Consider the following 21,744-nt stretch of genomic DNA (forward strand, 5'->3'; position numbering starts at 1 on the left):
GCTGTGTTTTTCCCAAAAGAAAGGACTCTGTTTATTTCTTGTTGTGCGAGCGGGGAATTGTATGGTTCATTTGACATGCCAGTAGTGGGCAGCTTCTGTTTTTCAGCAGACTGTTTGTACTGTAAAAATTCCTTTGTATACAGTATTTACTCGCATAATGATCGCACTCGCGTAATGATCACACCCCTGAATTTTGTCATCAAAATTCAATTTTTTTTTCTTTGCCATGTAATGATCGCATCGTGAACTTGTCACAATGATATGTTGTGTGCCAAGTCTAGCTAATGATGATCGCGCTTACCATCTATCGAATGATACGTGAATGACTCTTGAAGACATACCAAGCGGTCTGTACGCAGCCAACATTCCTAAGCAGGTGCCCGTTTCATTCCTTTCATCACTTTCTGCATTTCCATGAAAAAAAAAAGAGACTACAACCAAACTTGCCTCGGCTTTATTATTTGTAGGCTTCATAATGGTTTCGGTCAACAACAACAACAACATAAAGGGCGCCTTTCGATTCTTCTCATCTGCACTTGTCGGCATGCAACAAATTGCAAGAGGCAACGATAGTAGCCACGTTTACACTGATACATTAGAAGTGTACCCTATTCATACGCCGACGCTTGTAACGCAGCTAAGATATTCACCTACCCTTAGCGGAAACGTGCCGTATTAGGATAGCAGTGAAGACAAATGCCGCAGTTTCCGCAGCATGCCCGCCATGTGTTTCTATGTCACTGGCAGCTAAGCAAACCTATCTCTGTTTCTGTCACCTCAAAGTGGACATGGCTACGTTGTTGTTGTCTTGCCAATATTAATGATATTATTTATTACTGATAAGGAAGAAACTGTTTCAATGTGTGTAATGTACTCACGAGAAGAAAAATAATTACATTCGGTGCGTTCGGCTAGCTCCGCCAGCCGCCATTTTTGTTTTGGTGTCCCACACTGACAGCGGCAGCCATCCCGCAGCAAATGCGAAATAAAGAAAGAAGATGTTTCTTTTCATGGGAAATTTAACCCACGTATGATTGCACCCCTGAATTTGAGTCAATTTTTTTGAGAAAAAAGTGCTATCATTATGCGAGTAAATAAAGTAATTCACTGAACTGGATACATCACAAAAACGTTCGCCAAGTATATCTGCCTGTTCTTGTATTGTTGCTTGTGTGCCTGGACTTGTAACGATATTGTGTAAGATGAGCAATCTCATCGAAACTTTCCAACCTGTTCCCACATTCGTTTATATGTGACTGAACTGTTTATTGAAGATATGTATTTCTTCCACAATGATTTTTCTGCCTGCCTTCTGATAAATCGTGCTTTGGCTTTGGCCTGTTTAAAGCATAAGAGGTTGGTGCAGGTGGGATGTCTTCGTGATATGCCCCAGGCCCTATTTTGAAGCTTTTTTTGCTTCTGTGCACTCAGGAGTCCACCAGGGGTTCATTTTATTTTTGATTTTTTTTTTGCACACAAGGCTAGATGTTTGAGGTGTCGCCTCTTCTGCCGCTGAAATTAAAACCACAGTGAACTTTTCATTAATTTCACTTACGCTGAATTCATTTGAAAAGACTGAGTTTTGTAGGTTTAACAAAAAGTGGCCAGTCGGTAAGATGCATTTTCCAGCAACGTGGCTTAGAGTTTATGGCAGGTAATGTGGATGATAGTTTGATAAATGCCGGCATATGATCAATTCCATATGAAGTGTCTAGGACTTCCCCCTTAAAATCACTAAAGACAGACGGTGAGCAGAAGGCTAAATCGAGACAGCTAAATTTGCGTGATCTTGGTGAAAAATATGTTGGTGAACCCAAGTTTAAAAGACATATGCTGTTAGACAAAATAAAATCTTCGATTACTTGCCCTCTTTGTTCTGTTCTGTAGCTACTCCAGAGGGTATAATGGGAATTGAAGTCACCTACTGAAACAAAAGGCTCTGGCAACTGGTGTATGATTTTCCAGTTGTCTAGTAGTAAAATGAGTATGGGGTGGGATGTAAAGAAAACAGATGGTGATGGTTTTATGTGATAGAACAGTGATAGCGACAGCCTCAAAAGAAGTATTCAACTGAACATTTCATGTTGGGGTGCCGCCCTGAACGACTATGGTGACGCCTCCTGACAAACGGCTAGAGTGTTCACAGTCCGTTTGGACAATGTTAAAACCTTTAAGGATTTGACTGCTCTTGGACCCTAGGTTTGTTTCTTGAAGGCAGAATGCCACTGGTGATAACTCATTTATAATGTCTTTGACGTCACCTAGATTGTGAATTAGGCCTCTGCAATTCCGAAGAATGACGAAAGCCATTTTATTGGAATTGAAAAAAATTAAGTGTGTGAGCTTACAAGTTGTAGGTGACATGTATTAAAAAACTGATTACACTTATGAGGGGCAGTAACCGTTCAGGTTAGCTGTCCCTTTTGAGTGGAGTTACAAGATGTTTCTCCTGCTTGGAGCGCTCCAAGGAGCACGGATCTTTTGGCGTCACTGTCGCCAAGGTTTTCTGGTTGACCTCCATTGCCTCCACTCAGGCGCTGGATGATCGGGAGTCAGGCGCCGAGACATGCGTCTCGCACAGTGGAGTTCGGTTCAACTTTGGGCCCTGAGGCACTGCGGTCTGCAGGCCCGTCTTCGATGATGATGGAGCAACACTGGCTGCAGCCACCAAGGGGGCAGATGGAGTTTCTACAAGGATCCCAGACGTGGACACTGTAGGCTCCTGAAACCAGTGTGGCGCTGCCCCCTGCCGCATCACACCGGCATAGCTTACTTGAGGTAAGTGCCCTGGCCTTTTTCTCGCTTCATAGAATGATGAGTTCTTTTCCTTTACTGTTATTGCAACGATTTCTTTTTCCCTTTTCCAGCAAGGGCAGCTCCGCGAGTAAGCAGGATGATCGCCCTTGCAATTGACATAGTGCGGGAGCATTACATTCATCAGAAGGATGGTCATTGGCACTACATTTCGCACATGTTTCTTTGCCTCTGCATGATTGAGATGGATGCCCGAACCTCTGGCACTTGAAACACCGCCTCAGGTTCCGTATGTATGGCCTGATGCTGATTTTCAAATATCCTGCATCAAGTGAACTAGGGACAGTGCTTCTACCAAATGTCAATGTCACATGTTGCGTCGGGATCTGTTGGTCATTTCGTCGTAGTGTGATTTTCTTAATCTTAATTACGCTTTGCTCCTGAAATCCTTCGAGGAGCTCTTCGTCAATGAGATTTAGGAAGTCTTCTTCTGATATAACTACCCTACTAGTGTTGAAGACTTCTTCTGATATAACTCCCCTACTAGTGCTGAGTGAGCGGTGTAGAGAGGTTGTCACTTTAATGTCACCGATATTGGCGAGTTCAGCGAGCTTTTCTAGTTGATCTTGCTTTGGTCAGTTAGAGGAGGAGGTCTTCGCTAGCCATCTTTGAGGCCTTGTAACCAGGCCCAATTGTGTTTGCTAGGCATTTAAAAACTATGAATGGTGACAGTTTTCTAACGGTGGTGTTGCCTTCACTGTGAAGAACATGGTATTTTGGAAATGTGTCTTCACTTGGTTTTAAAAAGAAGTGAAAGGTTGCTTCGGTGCGACCTCTCTTCATAGGCCGATCTAAAAGTCGCTGGAACGCTTCTGCCATTGGATCGTTTCAAATTCGGCGGCAGTTGTAGCCACCCACCACTGAGCCCAACAAGGGACTAATTGACATTAACCTTGACGACGCGAGCAGTCGAAAGTTTTCGTTTTCACTCGACTCTGCAGCACCTGCGTTTTAGCAGTTTCGTTATCGCATAGTGCTGTGCTGATTTTACTAGCTTAAGAAACTTACACAAACTGCAAATAGCAGAGAATTTCACATTCATGTGATGTCACAGGATGCCTGAACGGTCCACGCCACTTGACTGGAAGCAACTGGATCGGTGGCTACAACCACCAGTCGGTTGGCACCTACAGGTTCCAAGAAACCTGCAGACGCCAGCTATACACCACAACTATAACCTAATGTACATACCCAAGGTTGAATATATTACACATGGTTAACCCTTGCTGTCCGGAAATTCGGAAGTAAGAATAAGTGAGTAGAAGACAGGAAAGAATGAAGGTGACAGAGAAAGAAAAAGATTGATTGAAGAGGGGGACAGGAAGAGGAGACTGCCGATTTCCCCTGGGTGAGTCAGTTTGGGGTGCCGTCTACGTGAAGCAGAGGCCAAAGAGTGTGTTGCCTCCGCCGGGGGGCCTTAAATGTCGCAACACCCAGCGTCGGCTCAACCCCCAGGATCCCCCTTTCCCCGGAGACGGCTAAGCTGCGCACGGCTACACGCGGGAGGGTCCAACTCTCGTGTGCTCAGGTACGTGGTGTCGCAACACACCAAACGCCTGCTGACGTAGACGCCCCTGCGGGGTCCATATATATAGTGTGCTGAGTGAAGAGCAGCAAAAGTAAGCTTCAGGACTGCGTCACATGCAGCGGATGTCGCAGCCAGTTTAGTGGGATGTTGCAGGCCGTGGTGGTGCGTGGGCAGTACAGCTGAGGCTTCGTCACTAAAGCTTGCAGCGGTGTACACAGCGTGCTGGTGTTGCCTTGCGTAAGACCTCTCTACGTGGTTGGGATTCAGGTTTTGCGGAATAAGTGCAAAGTCAGGGGACATTCCCACAGAGCAGGGAAGGAGATGTTGAGGCAACTGGTAGATGAAGAAGCGAGAACATGCTGCAACTGGATGCTGTGGCTCTTAGCTAACACCGATGTGAATGCTTGGCAGCCTCGGCTATTGCGCCAATCAAGTTCATCTGGGCCGTTTCGGCTAGGCTGTGTAAAGGTGAGAAATGTGGCGAGCCAGTGACAATGCGATTTCACTTGGGCTTGGCATCAGATACCGTGAGACTTGTAAAGGGAGTCACTGACAATGGCCAGAAGAGCCTTTTCTTCTGCAGTGAACACAAAGAAGAGGAAAAAGGTTATGATGATGATGAGAAGGACAAGTAGAACAATTCCTACAAGAAGTAGTAGACTGGAAAGGATTAAGGGTGGGGATCAATGCAGAACATCTCAGCAATTTGAGTTTTCACAGATGACATTTACCTGTACAGCAGTGCTGGAGATGACTTCCAACGAGTAATAGAGGACCTTAGCCGAGAAAGTGTAAGAATAGGATAGGATCAGTATGCAGAAGACAAAGGTAATGTTCAATAGCCTGGCAAGATAACGAGAAGTTGTGATTGGCAGTCAGGATCTAATATCTGCGAAAGAGTATATTTATCTAGGTCAATTATTCATGGGGGCCTCGATTATCAGAAGGAAATTTACAGAAAAATATAAATGGGCTAAAGCAGATACAGAAGGCATAACCAAACAATGACTGGCAGGTTACCATTATTAATGAAAAGAGAAGTACAATCACTGCATTTTGCCAGTACTAACATATGGGGCAGGAACTTCGACATTAACAAAGAAGCTTGAGAATGAGTTAAGGACTGTTCAACAAATTAAAAGCTTTAGGTACAACGTTAAGCCACAGGAAGTCAGCAGTGTGGATTCGAGAGCAAATGGGGGTAGCTGATATTCTACTTGACATTAGGAGGAAAAAAAGAAGGAGTTGGTCTGGCTATGTTTGTAGCAGGGCAGATAACTAACACTCTTTTTGCAAAGCGCACTGGCCATCATCCACTTCCAAGTTTCATGCCCACGCTCTCGAACTACTACTTTTTAACAGCCTCATTTTTCTTTCAAGCAGCACCAGTTTGGAATGGCCTTCCCCACCAAACTGTACCTATAAGCTGTCCATTGATGTTTTTGCAAAGGCTAACAGATCTTCTATTTTAATAAAACAGCAACACGTAACCCCATCCCTTACATAAAGGGACACTACAGACAAATACTAAGTGAATGTGGACTGTTAAAATACCATTTAAGAAACCTTGCTGCGCTTGTTTCGTGCCAAGAAAATACTTAGTTTATGAGCAAATTGCATCTGAAATGTCCACATAATTTTGTGCAATTCAAATGGCCCGCCCCTAAGCAGGAGAGCAGTGACATTGCAGACGCTATCTCCACCTTTTACTGCCGCTGGTGTGTAAAATGCCCCTGACAAGAGAGCGCTATGGTTCCTTACGCTAAGCACAAATGCGTGGCCAGAGAGATCTAAAGACAGAGCATTGTACTCGCCGATGCAGCTGCTTCCAGTCAAGTGGTGTGGACCGTTTGGACATCCTGCGAGATCACATAGATGTGGAATTCTCTGCTATTTGCAGCAGTTTGTGTAAGTTTCCCGAGCCAGTAGAATCAGCACAGCACTATGCGATAACGAAACTGCTAAAACGCAGGTGCCACAGAGTCGAGTGAAAACGAAAACTTTCAACTGCCCGCGTCGTTGTCAAGGTTAATGTCAATTAGTTCTTTTTTTCTAAATATTTAATAGAACTGAACAAGTAGCATTTTCTTGCGTCTCATAATGCAATGCAATGATCTTTTTATTATGAGAAGATGAGTACTAGTGACAGAATTATAATGAGAAGTGCCTACATCATCGGGCTAGTACTTGAATGACCTGCGTGAGTGGCAAATCATGTCCTGCATTTACCTCAATTTCTCTATTACTAAATCAATTTCTCAAACACTGATGCCTCAGATGTTTTCAAGCAATAATCTATCCCTTTAGCTTGACTTGATATTTGCCTTTAGTGTCCCTTTAGGGAGACAAAGTGAGCTGCATTGGTGGTCTACACAGAATGGGTGCAAAGAGAAGGTAAGCGAAACTGAGGATGGCAAAGAATTAAGGTATGTTATCAAATAAGAAAACTTGAGGCATAGGATGGTGTCAGCTAGCCCAAAACAGGGTTAATTTGAGATTGCTGGGACAGGCACTCATCTTGCAATGCATATAAACAGCCTGAAGATAATGGTGATGAAGAAAAGTTTTGGCCCAGAAGCATTCGCTTACAGGCTAGTTGGTTACACTGTTCTTGAAAACCATGTTTGCGCAGCACAAACATAAAGGACATTAAAGCCTACATCATTTGTGTTCCTTCATGCCCTGTACGTTTGCACTCAACAACCTCAGTTTTCAAGATTAAAAAGAGGCCCCAAGTGTTTGCCAGAGAAGCAAACAGCTCACCCGACTGCTGGCCAGCTGGTCGGCCCGTGGTTGAGCCACAGGACACGAGGCTGGCTGTGCTCCCCACCGAGTCTCCATCGGCCGACGGGTGGCTGCAGCAGGGAGGTGCTGCAGCATGCCGCTCCCCTCGGACTCGCACGGAGGCACTGCGCCTTAGGAGGCTCGGGATGCGGCTGCGGCCATCACCCTCCATCAGGCCAGGAAGCTGTCCACACAGTGGTACAAGCAGACGCTTAGACCTTGAAGTAGAAGAGGATCAACTACATTCACTAGACCAAGCATTGAGTGTTTTTATAAGGCAGGCATTGGCACATTTATTGCCAAGTCATCTTTAGCCATTCCTGCCTCGCACTTCACCAGAGTGGAACCTCCTTACTGCCGATATTGTAGCCATCAGGAACAATGAACATCTTCATGATGCATTAGTTAACATTATATTAGCAGTAAGATCTTAAATGTACTCCTAATAAAACTACAGTACTAATTTATTTTTTTCTTTATTTGTTTCATTTTTTTAAATTATACTATACCCACTCCCCTCTTTTATGCCCCTGGGCCCTGAGGGCAACTGAAATATGAGAGTTGTTCAATAAAGACAGAGACTGGGTCTGGTGCTCTTCACTGTGCGTTCACTGCATCATCTCTTGACATAATTCGTAAACATTGTGACACCATTAATTTTCCACCAGATGTCACATCACTTTCCCTCTAATGCAGCAGCAGCAATATGCATCCAAACATGAGCTAACATGTCATAGCTTCCAAGTGTGCTGGTTGTGTGACCAATGGCAGCTTTGCATGAAGAGCACTACGCGATGAAGTTTTGTGTGCGGCTTAACAAAACAGCCACAGAAACATACGGCTATGTGACTTGTGCATTCAGTGAGGATGTCATGTCTTGTGCAACGTAATTTCGGTGGGTTAAAGGCTTCAAAGAGGGCCAGGCAACCCTGATTTGCAGGGAGGGAATGGTGCACATCTTGCAGCCCTTTCTGTGGAAACCGTCAACACAGCGGCTGAAATGATACAAACCGATGGACGCCTTACTGCCAGGCAACTTGCCCAATCCCTGGAGATCTCGGCAAGATGCACCCACAAAATTTTGAGTAAACATCATACATCGAGAGTCTGCACAAAGTGGATCCCTCGCCTGCTCAACCCAGTCCAGAAACAAAACCATGTAGACGTTTGTCTCAAGTGGAAGCAGTGCCCAGAAAGTGAAGACTGGTGGAAGACCATTATTGCTGCAGATGAGACCTGGTATACTGCTATGACCCAGAGACCCAGACCCAGAATGAAGGCTAGAGTGCAAAGAACGGCAAACAAGGCAATAGTGCTCACATTTTTCGACAACAAGGGAATGGTGTACACCCATTCAGTTCCGACGGGCCAGATGATAAATGCCGAGTACTACAGAAGTGTTTTGGAGACACTCATGAGAGAACACACCTCATAAATAAAGGCCCAAACTTGTGGGAAATTGGAAACTTCACCAGGATAATGCAAGGGCTCATGCTGCGAACACTGTGATTCAATTTCTCTCTCGGAAAAACATTTCAAGGATCCCTCACCACCCTATAGTACCGGCCTGGCCCCCTACAACTTCTTTTTGTACCCCAGGGCAAAAAAGGAACTGAAGGGATGTCATTTTGATACGACTCAGAATGCAGTCAAGGCTTTGGAGGCAGCTTCCAAGCGGATCACGAACAATGGCTTCACCCATGTTTTCTAGGAATGGCAGAAACGCTGGGACAAGTGCATTGCACTCAGTGTAGAATACATTGAAGGCGACAATTGTTTTGATGAGTAATGATCAGAAATAAATGTTTCAGAGAATCAGCCTCAGCCTTTATTGAACAACCCTCATAAATAAACAAAATACATCTACCAGTCTTGAGGGTTACCGCATCAAACATTTTAGTTTCCTTCAAAAGTCAACTAATTGGACTGGAGTGCTAACTTGGGCTGGCTGGTTGAACATGAACTTTCTGAGCAAACAGCACAGACAACCACAGGACCACAGAAGATGACGCCTTCCCGTAGGCTACGCCGTTTGCAGGGGTGGGACGGCCCAAAGTCATTTCAGAGCAATTTTTGGAGCAGTTGGAGCAGACTAAATTTCACATTGGAGCAATTTAGAGCAAATAAAATTTCTTCTTGAAGCAGTTTGGAACAGGTCAATCTGAATTTTGGTGGAATAATGGAATATGGCAGCACACTTCTGAACCACAATAAAACATAACATAAACCAACATGAAACATATAGTCACATGTCAACATGTCAACATGAAACATATAGTAGAAGCACGCTTTGTAGCTATGGCGTACTAGAATGTGGAAGAGTGGGTCGAGCAGTGGCACGGTGAAGGCTTTTCTGTAAAGCTGCAAACATCAGTGGCACTACAGTCAAGCTTTATATTCCTGCGCGAAGCTCATGAGGACAGCAGAAAATGCTCTGAAATTATGCGGTGCAATCGACGCGGGAACATCTGGGTCACCATATGTCACCACAAACCCAGAGAGCTGCAATCAGCCCTGGGCAGGTATATATAACGTAAAACTATTCCGATCTGTTTTTATTGCAGTAGCAATTATATGAACACTCCAGGTGCATTCTGGCCATCGCTGTCATGTTCTGCACGAAGTCCGGGGGTGATAACATTGTCGCCGCGCGCCATATGGGTGAGCGAAAGCTTGCAAAAATGAGCTAACGGTGGCTCAATCTCGCACGCGCAAAAGAGGAAAGCGGGGCGCTCTACTCGGGCAGTTGCTGGGTGTGGCTGCAATGGGGACAGATTGCGAGTGCTGATAGCTTCGTGTGTGCCGGCTTAGTTCATGTTGATGTGAGAGGCAGCACGAAGGTCCATTCCCTCGCTGCTGCTGCCGTGCTGCCAGCGTTTTGTCAGCGAGTTTCCGTGGTGATCTAGTGAGATGGGTTCATGTTTGCGTGTGATACATTGCTTGTTAATTTAGCAAGGAAATGTTTACAAGTTTATACGGCCAATAAAGCGACTGTCCTTACTTCGTATAGCTGTCTACTAATTTTCTATTGCCATCAATCCCTCACCTTTCGAATGAAACTGCAACTTTTTATTCTAAATCCGCCATTAGCCCTTCGTGTTAGGTCAAAATGGCTCAGGCCTCGCCCACATGGCATAAAAACAGATTGGAATAGTTTTACAGTACACCTGCCCTGGGGACAAAGACACACCCGCTGAACCTGCTGCAACGCGCACCTCCCTAATATCTAGTTCACTCGTAGCCCCCTCAGCCTACTTTTCGTTGTTTTGTGCCTCAGCTGGGAAGCACCGTCCCGCTCATTCCACTTAACCGTAGTCTAGTAAACTCTAAAATAAAGCCGCCCTGTGACGCCCTGGCATTCTGACAACAGCGGCAAGAGGCGGGAGTGGCCGTGTGCATGCCGGCTACTTGCCGGAAGTGCCGAAAAGTCCAGTGTTATAAGCTCGAAAATTACTAGAAACTGTGAGGGAGGCGCCGTCACATGATACGCAGAATGTGAACGGCTGCACATTTTTTCGGAGAATGAATCAGCTCGCTGTTCACGACCACTGCCGGAGCACACATGCCTGTTGGGAGCTCGGTTTGGCGGAGGCAAGGCATGCACATTCTGACAGGCTGAGAACACAGAGTCAACTGGCTTTATTTAAATGTAAAGGTTTGCCAAGTAGCAATGGTGGCACCCCAGTCGGGCAACTGCTTCAGTTCCAAGAAAGCAGGGTGCAAACATCCCCACGGCGAGGCCAACTGTATTTCTGGAGCAAGGGGCAATGATCCCCATGGCGGGGACAACGAAGTGACGGACAGTCGCTACATGCCAAACCCGTTCTGGTGCAGCGTGGCACTTATTTCAGTCAATTTTCTGTGTTAGGTGCAGTTTAACAAAGGGATTTCTGCTTGTGTCAAAATGGCACAATTGGCACAGGAGCCCCCTATCCCTGGGCCACGATTTTATAGCAATGCCTTTTGCACTTTTCACGTTCGTGAGTGGTCAAGAGGGCAGAACGTCGAACGTGGTCACTCACAAACACAAAATGCGCCAAATGGCATTAGCATCAGCAAAAGGCATCTCTACAATATGGAAGCCCCGCATTTGCTCGGATTCTCTATTGGGAGCCGTTGGGCACACAAGCTTTTGTCATTTTTGTACTATTCAGTAGGTATTTCATTTTCCTTTTCTACATCAAACTCAATGTTTGAAAGTTGATTTTGACTGCTGATAAAAACAGGTTGGGTTAAGTAAGTAGACAGCATAATGAGTGACCAAACCGATGTGGAAGAAAGGTATCTGCAATGGTTACACACAAACATTAGCCTTCAGGATATCAGTGCACTGACTGGGGAGAACCACTGGCTAATGAACCAAATACATGCCCATAGAACATGTCCCAGTAAAATGCAGTTTCAGACATGTACTGAACATTTATTTCATGTTATTGATCTCGTTTGTGAATGTGTTATTTTTCCTTAACTAAGTAAAATACAGCCTGAATGTACATCTAGCTACACATAAACAAGCCATAGCAACCTATAGGCACTCAAGGATAAACAAACTGGCCCAGGTAACATGGCAAAGGAATGTAGGCATTCAAAATAAGTCTAGCGCCATAGAGTTACAAGTATACATTTTCCTGATGTCAAAAGAAACCAAACATGAATGTGATTCAAACCGCCCTCACAATGAGCTGCAGAGCTACCTAGCAATTGACTTTCAAGGGGCTTCAGTGAAGGTTAAAAAAGCATGCTATTTGCCCAATAGTGCTTGCATGATCTTTGGCAATAGATCATCCGTATTTTTTTAAGGGCAAGGTAGTAGCATTAATGTCTTGGATGTAGTTGTGAAGGTCATAAAATATTACAGAAAGAATGACACTGTTCTTGCCTGCCCATCCAGAAGTATGTTCAGTATCAAGCAAAGCTTCACGCCAAAGCTCCTAAAGCAACAAGTGGCAGAAGAAACCAAAGACTGTGGTCTTTGTGTTCAGTGCTAACACATAAAGGTTGAGTAGTCATGTCATGTATACAAATCTTTCAATGTGATGCCTTATGCCTCCCAATAAAAATGATGGAGTGGGACACACTTCAATGTATACAATGCTTATTTTCTTTTCCAAAAAGGCTTAAGTATGTCCCGGAAGAAGAAGCTCCTGTGCGATTGTAGCTGAATGTATGGTGTAAGTCTACAGCAGTTAAACTTGTGTGATTGATAAAGGGAAAAATTTTAATGCGAACAGACTGGGATACATAGCGCAAAAAATTACACAGGGACAAGCAGAACACAGGACGAGCGCTTCCTTCTGCTTGTTGACGAGCGCGTTCTGCTTGTCCCTGTGTAATTTTTTGCACTATGTATCCCAGTCTGAATGCATCCCACCAACACGCCCAAACTTCTTCCCTGCTTTAATGCAAAGACTGCAAAGTTTGTTTCGGCTCTCTTGTAATCATAATGTACTAGTAAAAAAGAAATTATTTCTTGCAGATATGCTCATTTTCTACGTGAGGCTTATTTAACACCGCAGTCACAACCAATAGGGCCCTTTGAAAAACATGCCACTTTACAGCAGGCTTTTCGCCAGTTTTGACTTACACAGAAGTCTAGGATAGACATGCTTCGGGCATGTGGTTACGAGTTAATATGTGGATCCGTGTTAGCAGCCGCTTCAGTTTCTCCATCTCGGGAGTCTAGCAAGTAAATTTTTGTCATGCATTGCTTTAGTAGTGCACTGCGATTCACTTGAGCATCGCACTCAGCGACATCAATGAGATGGAATGGGATGAACAAACAATTTGGCTTGGCTGCCCCAGCTGTTGGGCTATGAGCCGAGTCTGCTGGCGTACACCTCAAGAACAAGGTGCATGCCGTCGTTGTAGTCATTTTGTTTACATTGTGTTGGTGCTATTCCCTGACAAATAGGTAGCTACCCTACAATTTTCCGAGCGCTTAAGCGTCTGTGTACATGTGACAGCCAGAGAAAACACAGTTGCGAGTATGAGACTCAAAATCTGAACAGCCAAACCATTTCACAGGCCATAAACTGAAAACGCAGTTCAACCAGCACAAGCCAGATCAGACCTTTTGGAGTATTCAAACTTTTTCCATAGTTCTGCACTATTTAGCTCCACCTAACATGATATTTTTCAGCAATACCAATCAATCCTCAGGTTCTTTTAGGCAAGTTATAAGATGTCTTCCAACCTTACAAACATCTACCATGCATCCTACGGCAACTGTTCAATTGCTATACAGAAAAAAAGAAATTTGTAATGGGGACAGTACACAAGCGTCCAAAGACTGCACTGTTAATATAGCATGTTACATGCATCCATCATAGAGCCTATGGAATAAACCCAGAGGATGTCTGTAACCGTTTACCTTATGTTTTGTGTGCCGAGTAGAGAGAGCCCAGCAAACAGCATATAGGTGGCCTTTCTGTCTTGGTACTGCATGCAGGCTTACATGCATGCAAAAGCCAACATTAATTTCTTGCTAAAAAATGCTTTTCCACCTCTATACTCCCATCACAACTACTACTGCTGCTACTGCTATCTTATGTGAAGCATTGCGCAGGATCCTGGGCCACTGGTCAATTGTGAGCAGTAGATCTGGTAAGAAACATATAACGGTATATTGTGACGCGTTACATCGGCCCCTTACGAAACAAGCTTATCCCGAAATCTGCGGTAATCTTGATAGCACTAAGGACAGAGATTAACTTACAATGGCTTTCCGCGCAGCTAACATATCTGGGTCAAAGAAAATGCACGGCGCCGGCCATGTAAGAAAAACATGCGTGTATACCTACAACTCCACCTGATTTTCCAAGGAAAGAACAGCTAAAGCGCCGCAAAAGATTCCAGTAAAGGCACACACACCGCGCAATTATACTTTAACACGGTAAGGAATATCGAAGAAAGGATTATATATACATCGTGCAAGTCCATAAAAACTAACGAGTGCACACAGCAATGCAGCTGCCGTGCGCGGAAGACAGGGCAAGCACGCAAAATCCTCGTCCATCTGACTGCGAAGAATGATGGAGGAGAGGGGGGGGGGGTCAAGAAGTAGAGCACAGGTCCGGGAAAACAGGCCAAAGGCCGCGCGCGTAGACACTGCGGTCGGCCTCGCGACTACGAGCATATTGCAGAAACGAAATCCCCGATCCGATTGTGTCCGCAAGGAGCTCTTCTTTTATCTACGCGTCCCCGATACTCAACGAACGGGCCATTGCAAACTCTACGACCCGTTGTTACGCCTGAGCAAAACGAGTTTGGGGGACAAGATGTATGGGAGAAAGGTGCCCGGAACTTTCGAAACCATAACAGCAACAGTAGAAAGGTGGAAGCAGCTTACGTTTTAGTATGCCACCGAGTTTTCTTTCAGTGAGTGATCTTCTCAATAAGCGGAGTTCAACAAAGCGCACGGTGTTGAAGACAACACGGAAAAAACTCGCTAACAGTTGTTCGCGGCCGAAGGCAACGCTTGACTGAAGCACACGCTGAAACAGCTCAGGCTGGCTCAGCGACGAGACGTTCATATAAGAGCGGGCGCAGGCGGGCGCGAGAGCGAAAATCACGAACACATCATAATTGGATTTCTTCGTTCTTTGTGCGCATGCGCGAGGAGCAGTGGTAGAGAGAGAGAAAGGTGGGGTCTTTCAGTCCATGAGATTTCTCTTCGCCTAGGTACTACCATGTACTAGGGAGAAGAAAGTTGTTAACTCCGTTCGTCCCTAGCCGAGCTGGCAACGCAATCGACATCCGGCTAGGCGAAGAGGCCGTGGTCCAAGATGAGTTTGTTGCTATTTTGTTGCGACGGGATCATATTCAATTTATATAGTCGCAGGGGGATGCGCTTGGAAGTGAGGTGTCTTCTCGGATGACTTTAGTGGCAAAGCTATGGTGGCTAGAAGGGAGAGGTGACGCCAACGGCGGATGGAAGCCGCTTTTCCCATAGAGTTAGTAGAACAACTCTAGAGGAAAAGCTGGGCCGGAAAAGTGGGAACCTCTAGGGCGCCGCCCTGTTGCTACTGGTCAATGTGGCCAGCGCAATTACTATTGAAAGGGCTAAAAACAAGTACAGGTCACCTTATGCTTTGTCATCTAAAAACGCATACCTGATGGCTTTATGAAGGTGATACGTTAATATTAGGTATACAGAAAGCGATTGCTAAGTCCGTGACTTATGTAAATCACGATGTACGCATTCATGCAATAAAGGATGACACGAATTTCGGTTTCGAATCTGTTTTTTGGATGCGTAGTAGTTTCGTTTAGGTTTGACATGCGATCGCGCGTCGACATCGGACCCTATGGCACACTCGTCATAGCACTCGTGCCTTATGTGCCACCGAAGCCCCGAAGTGGTCTGGCATATACCTTCACATGTAAGTAAACGAATGTATCTCCTTGTTGAGAATATCACGCGAGTAGGCAGCTCTTGTGGTGCATCACAATCGTTTGAGAAGCGTCACAGTAGAGCATTTTTCTGCATGCGGAGTGGTGTTTTTATTTGCAGGTTTCCCTTGAGTAGGAAATTGCTGGACAGGCGGACCAGCACACCGGAATTGTAATGGCGAAGCCACAATCAACTCAAAGAATCTGTTTAATTGTTGCACTTTGAACAATCATGCTTCTACAAAGGCCACAGCAGAAAAACAGCCCGATGCCGAGTATCTCTGTGCCACGAAGTAATCAAGAGTGCCTAATGCGTATGAAATCGAGTGCATCGAGACTTAGAACGACAGAAAGCTGAGCTAGTTGGTAAGGATTCATTATGCAAAACAGAGGTGAGGCGTGCAGACAGGACACAAGAGTAGAGAAGTGGGCGGCGCTCGTGTTGGTTGCTTGTAAATACTCTACTCCTGTCTGCACGCCTCACCTCCGTTTTGCATAACGAGTACATCAACCCACATATTAATAGCGTAGGCGTTTTATTCACTGTGCAATATCTTCAACACTTCCTTGCATGCCATTCCACGTGGCATATTTTTTCTTGCAAAAAATGTGGGCAGCGAATCTATCTGCATGATCGACTCCGGGCCTGTGGGACCGTTCACTCGCACTTGATGCCGAGCCTTTTACATGTATCCTTAAACTGCAGATATGCACATCAGATCCCTGCGAGCATTTTCGAAATTCAATTATTTTAGACAACAGACACATATGCAATACTGACATAATCCCGAATACCACTAAGCAGAAAGGATCAGACAACACGAGAACGACGTCAGGACATTCAACCGTATTCGCAGCGCCGTCGCTGAACACTCTGAAGTCGCCGACCACAAAATTGCTTTCAAGGAAACAAATCCTTCAAACAGAAACGAACTGGCGAAAGAGACTACTACTGGAGTCATGGCACATTCAGAATACGGAGAATAACATAAACCGTGTGAAGGGCAACCTACCCTCGGTCTATGTCCATGGCCTTGGCGACATGACGAACAGAAGAAAAGGACGCACAGCCAGATAGACTCCCGCTCGTTTCACCAACACAGAACGTCGGCGCGACCCTGTAACCTCACCCCCCCCCGCGGCCCATCAAGGGCACCCTCGTGAGCACTCCACCCAGCACCGGTCATCGCAGCACCTTGGAAGCGGTCAACAACACAAACCCCCCTTTCCTTTTGTTCCCCCCCACCTTTCCGTCTGTGGAGTGTCTCCCCAACTCCCGTGTTTCCCCCCCTCCTTTCTTCAAAAAAGACGCTTTAAAAGCGGCACACCGCCACCCCCCGAAGAACAACCCCCTGAAGAAGGAGCCGAATGGGCTCCGAAACGTCGGGCTAATAAAATTCAGTTATTTGGTTGGAGTCAGTCTCAAGTTCTAATCAATTTCCCAACCAGACAGGCAATTCTGTCGAAATGTTTAGCTTCACTAAGCAGCTGGGACACATTTTTTGTTGACCATACTAGCTCGCAGGTAAAATAAGTACATCATGTGGACAGCTCCAGCTTATTTTCCTTAAATCAGTGTGTACAAGGGGCATGCAAAAATAATTTTTTTCTCGCGCACCGATTATTTTGCTGTTTAAGCAAGAGAACCCACCACGTTAGTGTAAGGTATCTTGTAGTACATCACACTAATAGGTGCTTTAATTTACCAAGTGAGATGAGTTACTCTTATGGCTCATTCAGTCATATCACACTGCAAGCTGCATTCATCAATCTTCACTTGGATTTTGCAAATGTTTAATGAAACATGTTTCCCTTTTATGCAGATATGCAATGGCAAGCCCTTCCGTGTGTTCCAAAGGTAAAATTTAAGCTCTAAATTAAACAAGACATTTCTAGTCAGAAACAAGCAAAAATGGTGAATGCAGAGTATCAGAAGCCCAAGGTACAGAAATTATGAGAATTGTGTCGAATGATCTTAAGGAAAGAGTCGTATTTGAAAATGCAAGACTCTTTAGTGGAGGTCAAGCAAGTCAATATAGGTAGAATACTCTGCAAAATTATGCGAGTGAGGGGATGTCAAACAATGGGTCAGGAAATGCGTTGTTTTTTCTGCAAAACAAAAGCTGATTTCCATTACATAAGTCACTTTAGCATCATGAGACTGCTGCTTGATAAATTCAGAAATAAACCAAAAAACAAGACACGCAAAAATAAAAAAACAATTTAATCATGCTCTCTCCACACTGGGATAAATAAAAACAAACACATCACATCTACTGTGGACATATCAGACGCCTTGTGAAACACTAAAGGAAAAATTCAGTTTCGAGCTATGGCACTTGTCGCATAGATGTGGGGGGCCTTGCACTAATAGTGATAGTTACCACTGCATTTGGAAATTGAAAGCATTCGTGCAGACAAGGATGATTCTTTATATTTTTGACTACCACTTCAAATGCCTCCACCAAGTGTTACAACGCTGCACGCAGCCATACTAAGGATCTCGCAGCAACACCTCCAGGTAAAAAGCAGAAGCAGTCAAAGTGCTGGTGTGTACTGGACACTATGTTTGAAAACTTTTAGGCAAGAAGAGTGCAAGAAGCAGGTATAACTGAATTTATTTCCATAATTACCCATTTGAATGGCCTTTCCTTTTGTTTAGACAATGCCTACGCCTAGCCACAGCAGCTCCCTCATACAGACTCCGCAAGCCAAGAGGCCGTGGACGCAAATGCAGGTAAGAGGCAAGAAGCAATAGCACTGGCATCGACATTCATCTTTCTTTCTTTCTTTTTCTTTTGTTCAGGCCGCCAGCACACCCCGAACAGCCACCTTGACTGCAGGTGTCACCCTAGTCGCCAAGGAAACATTTGAGGAAAAGCGACAGGCAATGTGAGGAGCCACTTCTCCATGTAAACGATACTCTTTCTCTCGGATGACTCCTACGCCTCGCCACGCCAGCACACTTGTGCACAAAGATGCCGCGGAGGCACGTGCAGGTCAGAGGCAAGAAGCAGTGACACTGGTGTCGACATTCACACCTCGAACAGCCACCTTGACTGCGGGTGTGTCAGTAGATTCCTGTTGTACATATGCTCATAATAAACTTCAGTAAACTTGAACTTGATAATAAACTTGAAGGCAAATGGGACATTGATGCATTGTATTTTTGAACATTTATTGTACACATACAATATACGTTGTACTTTGATGTGCTACAGAGCATATTTTGAAGCTTCCCCCTATATTTTGAACCTTTAATTATGCATGTGTGGTGTGGCCCTCAATGCAGTTCATGTTGTAGCAGCTGCTTTGTCTGTGTATCGCACATTGGCTTAAGCTCGTGATATCCACATACTTCTCTCACATATACAAAATAAGGTTCTATGTAGTCCTCAGTGTTACAACAAAAAATAAAAGTAAACAATCCGATCGTGGAATTGTGTTTATTACAGTGATTCCTATGACAGTTACAGGCAAGTTGACAACTTGAACTGGTCAATTCGTCCATAGCCTCCTCTATTTTTCAAAAATAAAGGAGGCTATGATCCGTCATGGCAAGAAATTGTATGTACACATAAAAAAGGGGGTATCTGTGTGTGCTTGTAGTGGGGGGTATAGGATTAGGGCGGTACACAAAAATGTACCAACACCGTCCTCTAGACCCATTCCGTTAAGGTGTAACAAAGCGTATTATGCATAAAGTTCATACAACCAACTCTAACTACACACGCCAGGCGACGCGAGCTACATTTGTCATGACGCATTCGCGACTGCACCGGATGCCCTCCATATTATTCTCGTTACTCGTGTTCACTGCACCGAGGCAAAAGAAAGATCATGGGCGCAGGTGCCTTTAAAGTATCTCGACCTTGCGAGGCACTGCTGTGCGTGCCAGGGGAGCTGTCCGTGCGAACACTCCCTGGCACACACCTGCCTCGGCGGCCCCAACCTACGTACCGTTCTGCTTCGAGCTTTGATCCCCCCACTGTCCCTTGGGTGCACTGGAGTTCCTGCGCCGCCTGCTTAATTATAATCTCGGGTGCTCTCCTGAGACTTCCGTTTGTCGGTTACATGTGCCCTGCAGCTGGATCAGTACTTATAATAATAAAAAAAACCCGATCTATCGTCGCGACGATAGATCGCGAAAGCGGGTTTTGCAACATACCGCACCCGTGCGAAGAGAATTATGGAACGCCAACGAGGAATCTGACCAAAGCTTCGAGCTCGTAACCTCGTCGAGTGACACTCCTGCATCAGGCGTGACCGCTGAAAACCGCATACCGCCGGAAACTTCAACAGGATCATCCCTCGGTTGCATAACTGCCACCTGTACGGCCAACATGGACCAGACCCACACCTTCCCGCAACACAGAATAAAGAACCAACTTATAAAGCCCAAACACACGGCGGCACGCACACACCACAACACCACAAGCGAGACGCCATGCTGCTACGGTTGCCGGATTAAAACTGACTACTGTCACCAAGTCTAGCAAGCGTCTCAAGAGCTGGCAACCTCGGCGCGTAGCAACATGGCGGCGCTCTTGCGGTTCCCGATTTCAATGCATGGGCCCTATGGGTAGCTTGTCCTCTAGAGTCAGTATAGTAACTCTATGGCTTTTCCATTTCAAGCCCGGCGTAGGTGGCGCTGTTGGCCGTAATGCGACTTACTTTTGGAAATGCGGTTGTTCGCTTTAAATCAGGGGTACAATTGGGGCTCGACGGGAACCAAAGGTCAGTGGGTCGCCTCGCATGGGCGCTCACGGGAAGACTACAAATGAAGCTGTGCAGGGGGATATGGGCTGGACTAGTTTTGAAGTGAGGGAAGCTCGCAGTAAAATTGAGTATGAAAAACGGCTGAGGAATATGGACGAAAGTAAATGGGCTGGGAGAGTGTTCAGGTATCTGTACAGGCAAAACATTGATTCACAGTGGAGGAAAAGAACTAGGAAGCTTACCAGCAAGTATGCGGCCTGTGGGGTGGGCAACACAGCAACAAAGGTCAAGCGGAAAGTTAGAGAGGCTGAATTGATCTCATGGGTGGTGGCAATGGAAAAGAAACCTCCCATGAGTAACTACTTAAGAGGAAAAAACGAAATCAGGGAAGAAACCATTTATGATAACTCAAAGGGAAGCTCATTACTTTTCGAAGCGAAATCGGGATGCCTTAGAACACGCACCTATAAAGCGAGATATAAGAAGGAAGAAGAAGCACGTGCTTGCTGCGGTAAAGCTAGGGAAACGACGGAGCATATTTTATTAGAATGTGAAGACGTCTACCCAGCGGTCGATTTATAGGCACCACTGGCCTCCTTGAAGCCCTTGGGTTCAGCGGGAGCAGTGGTAAAGCAAACAGGTCCGCAATAGACATTAGTAAGAGGCGATTGGAGGATTGGTGGAAGAAAAGTAGGGAAACGACAAAAGACGGAGACGTACGAAAACACAGTTCGCAATAGGGGATCAAAAAATTTGGGCGTGTTAGTTCATAGTGTTTTTTTTTTCATTGGTTAACCTAGGTAGGATATCAGGCATTGAGTTACTATACTGACTCTAGAGGACAAGCTACCCATAGGGCCCATGCATTAAAATCGGGAACCTCAAGAGCGCCGCCATGTTGCTACGCGCCGAGGTTGCCAGCTCCTGAGACGCTTGCTAGACTTGGTGACAGTAGTCAGTTTTAATCCGGCAACAGTAGCAGCGTAGCAGCATGGCGTCTCGCTTGTGATGTTGTGATGCACGGAGGAAGGAAACTAAGGAGAGGTCCTGACGTCACTCTTTGTGAAGCAAAAGTGAAGCCGGAAGTTGGCGTTGCTCATGGCGATGCTCCGCCTTTTGTGCCACCCTCCTCTCTTGTTTACATCTTTCGCGAAACCACGCCGCGCTGCACGTGGTTTCGCGCGCGGAGCGCGCGCGCTCGCGCAACATCCGGCAGAGCACGGTGCAGGTAACACAGCGCAACAAGACACGGTGACTAACGCAAACCCGCCCACACAGCGCCTTTGCCACGGCACGAAACCTACCAGAGCAACACGTGTGAGCGCTCAAAAAATCAGATGAACGCCGCCATTGTGGCCCAAAAGGCGTGGCCATGCAGCAAAAAAAATAAAAAAGCAGCAAAAGAAATGAGAACCTATACGTCATTTCCGCCACACTTTTCTCCTAGCGCGCGGAGGGGGTAGGGCCTCTCCTTAGTTTCCTTCCTCCGTGTTGTGATGTGTGCGTGC

At 45.7% G+C, this 21,744-nt stretch overlaps 2 protein-coding genes across 14 annotated transcripts in view; one reads left to right on the forward strand and one right to left on the reverse strand.

The window, feature by feature from the left end:
• Window positions 1-14,723, reverse strand: part of qtc (quick-to-court) — a 245,883-nt gene extending 231,160 nt beyond the window's left edge. For 2 of the 13 annotated variants that reach the window (XR_011514354.1, XM_070538197.1), the window contains exons 1-3: window positions 14,475-14,721; window positions 13,497-13,575; window positions 7,106-7,344 (exon numbers count right to left, since the gene is read on the reverse strand). Coding sequence is in view for 10 of the 13 variants with exons in the window: in XM_070538197.1 (XP_070394298.1) it covers window positions 7,106-7,344; window positions 13,497-13,575; window positions 14,475-14,658 (502 nt within the window). In the remaining 3 variants the exon portion in view is untranslated. Of the gene's footprint in view, window positions 1-7,105; window positions 7,345-13,496; window positions 13,576-14,474 lie in introns of all 13 variants that reach the window. The other 11 variants (XR_011514353.1, XR_011514352.1, XM_070538194.1 and 8 more) reach the window with 10 other exon arrangements.
• A 173-nt stretch (window positions 14,724-14,896) lies between these two features.
• On the forward strand, window positions 14,897-18,639 carry LOC139059819 (uncharacterized). Its single transcript, XM_070538209.1, has 4 exons — window positions 14,897-15,507; window positions 17,341-17,375; window positions 18,180-18,254; window positions 18,324-18,639. The coding sequence occupies exons 1-4, from the start codon at window positions 15,342-15,344 to the stop codon at window positions 18,411-18,413; spliced, it is 366 nt and encodes a 121-aa protein (XP_070394310.1). The 5' UTR covers window positions 14,897-15,341; the 3' UTR covers window positions 18,414-18,639.
• The last annotated feature ends 3,105 nt before the right edge of the window (window positions 18,640-21,744 follow it).

Source organism: Dermacentor albipictus, chromosome 5, assembly GCF_038994185.2.
Source record: "Dermacentor albipictus isolate Rhodes 1998 colony chromosome 5, USDA_Dalb.pri_finalv2, whole genome shotgun sequence".
In the NCBI taxonomy this organism is placed as follows: Eukaryota; Metazoa; Arthropoda; class Arachnida; order Ixodida; family Ixodidae; genus Dermacentor; species Dermacentor albipictus.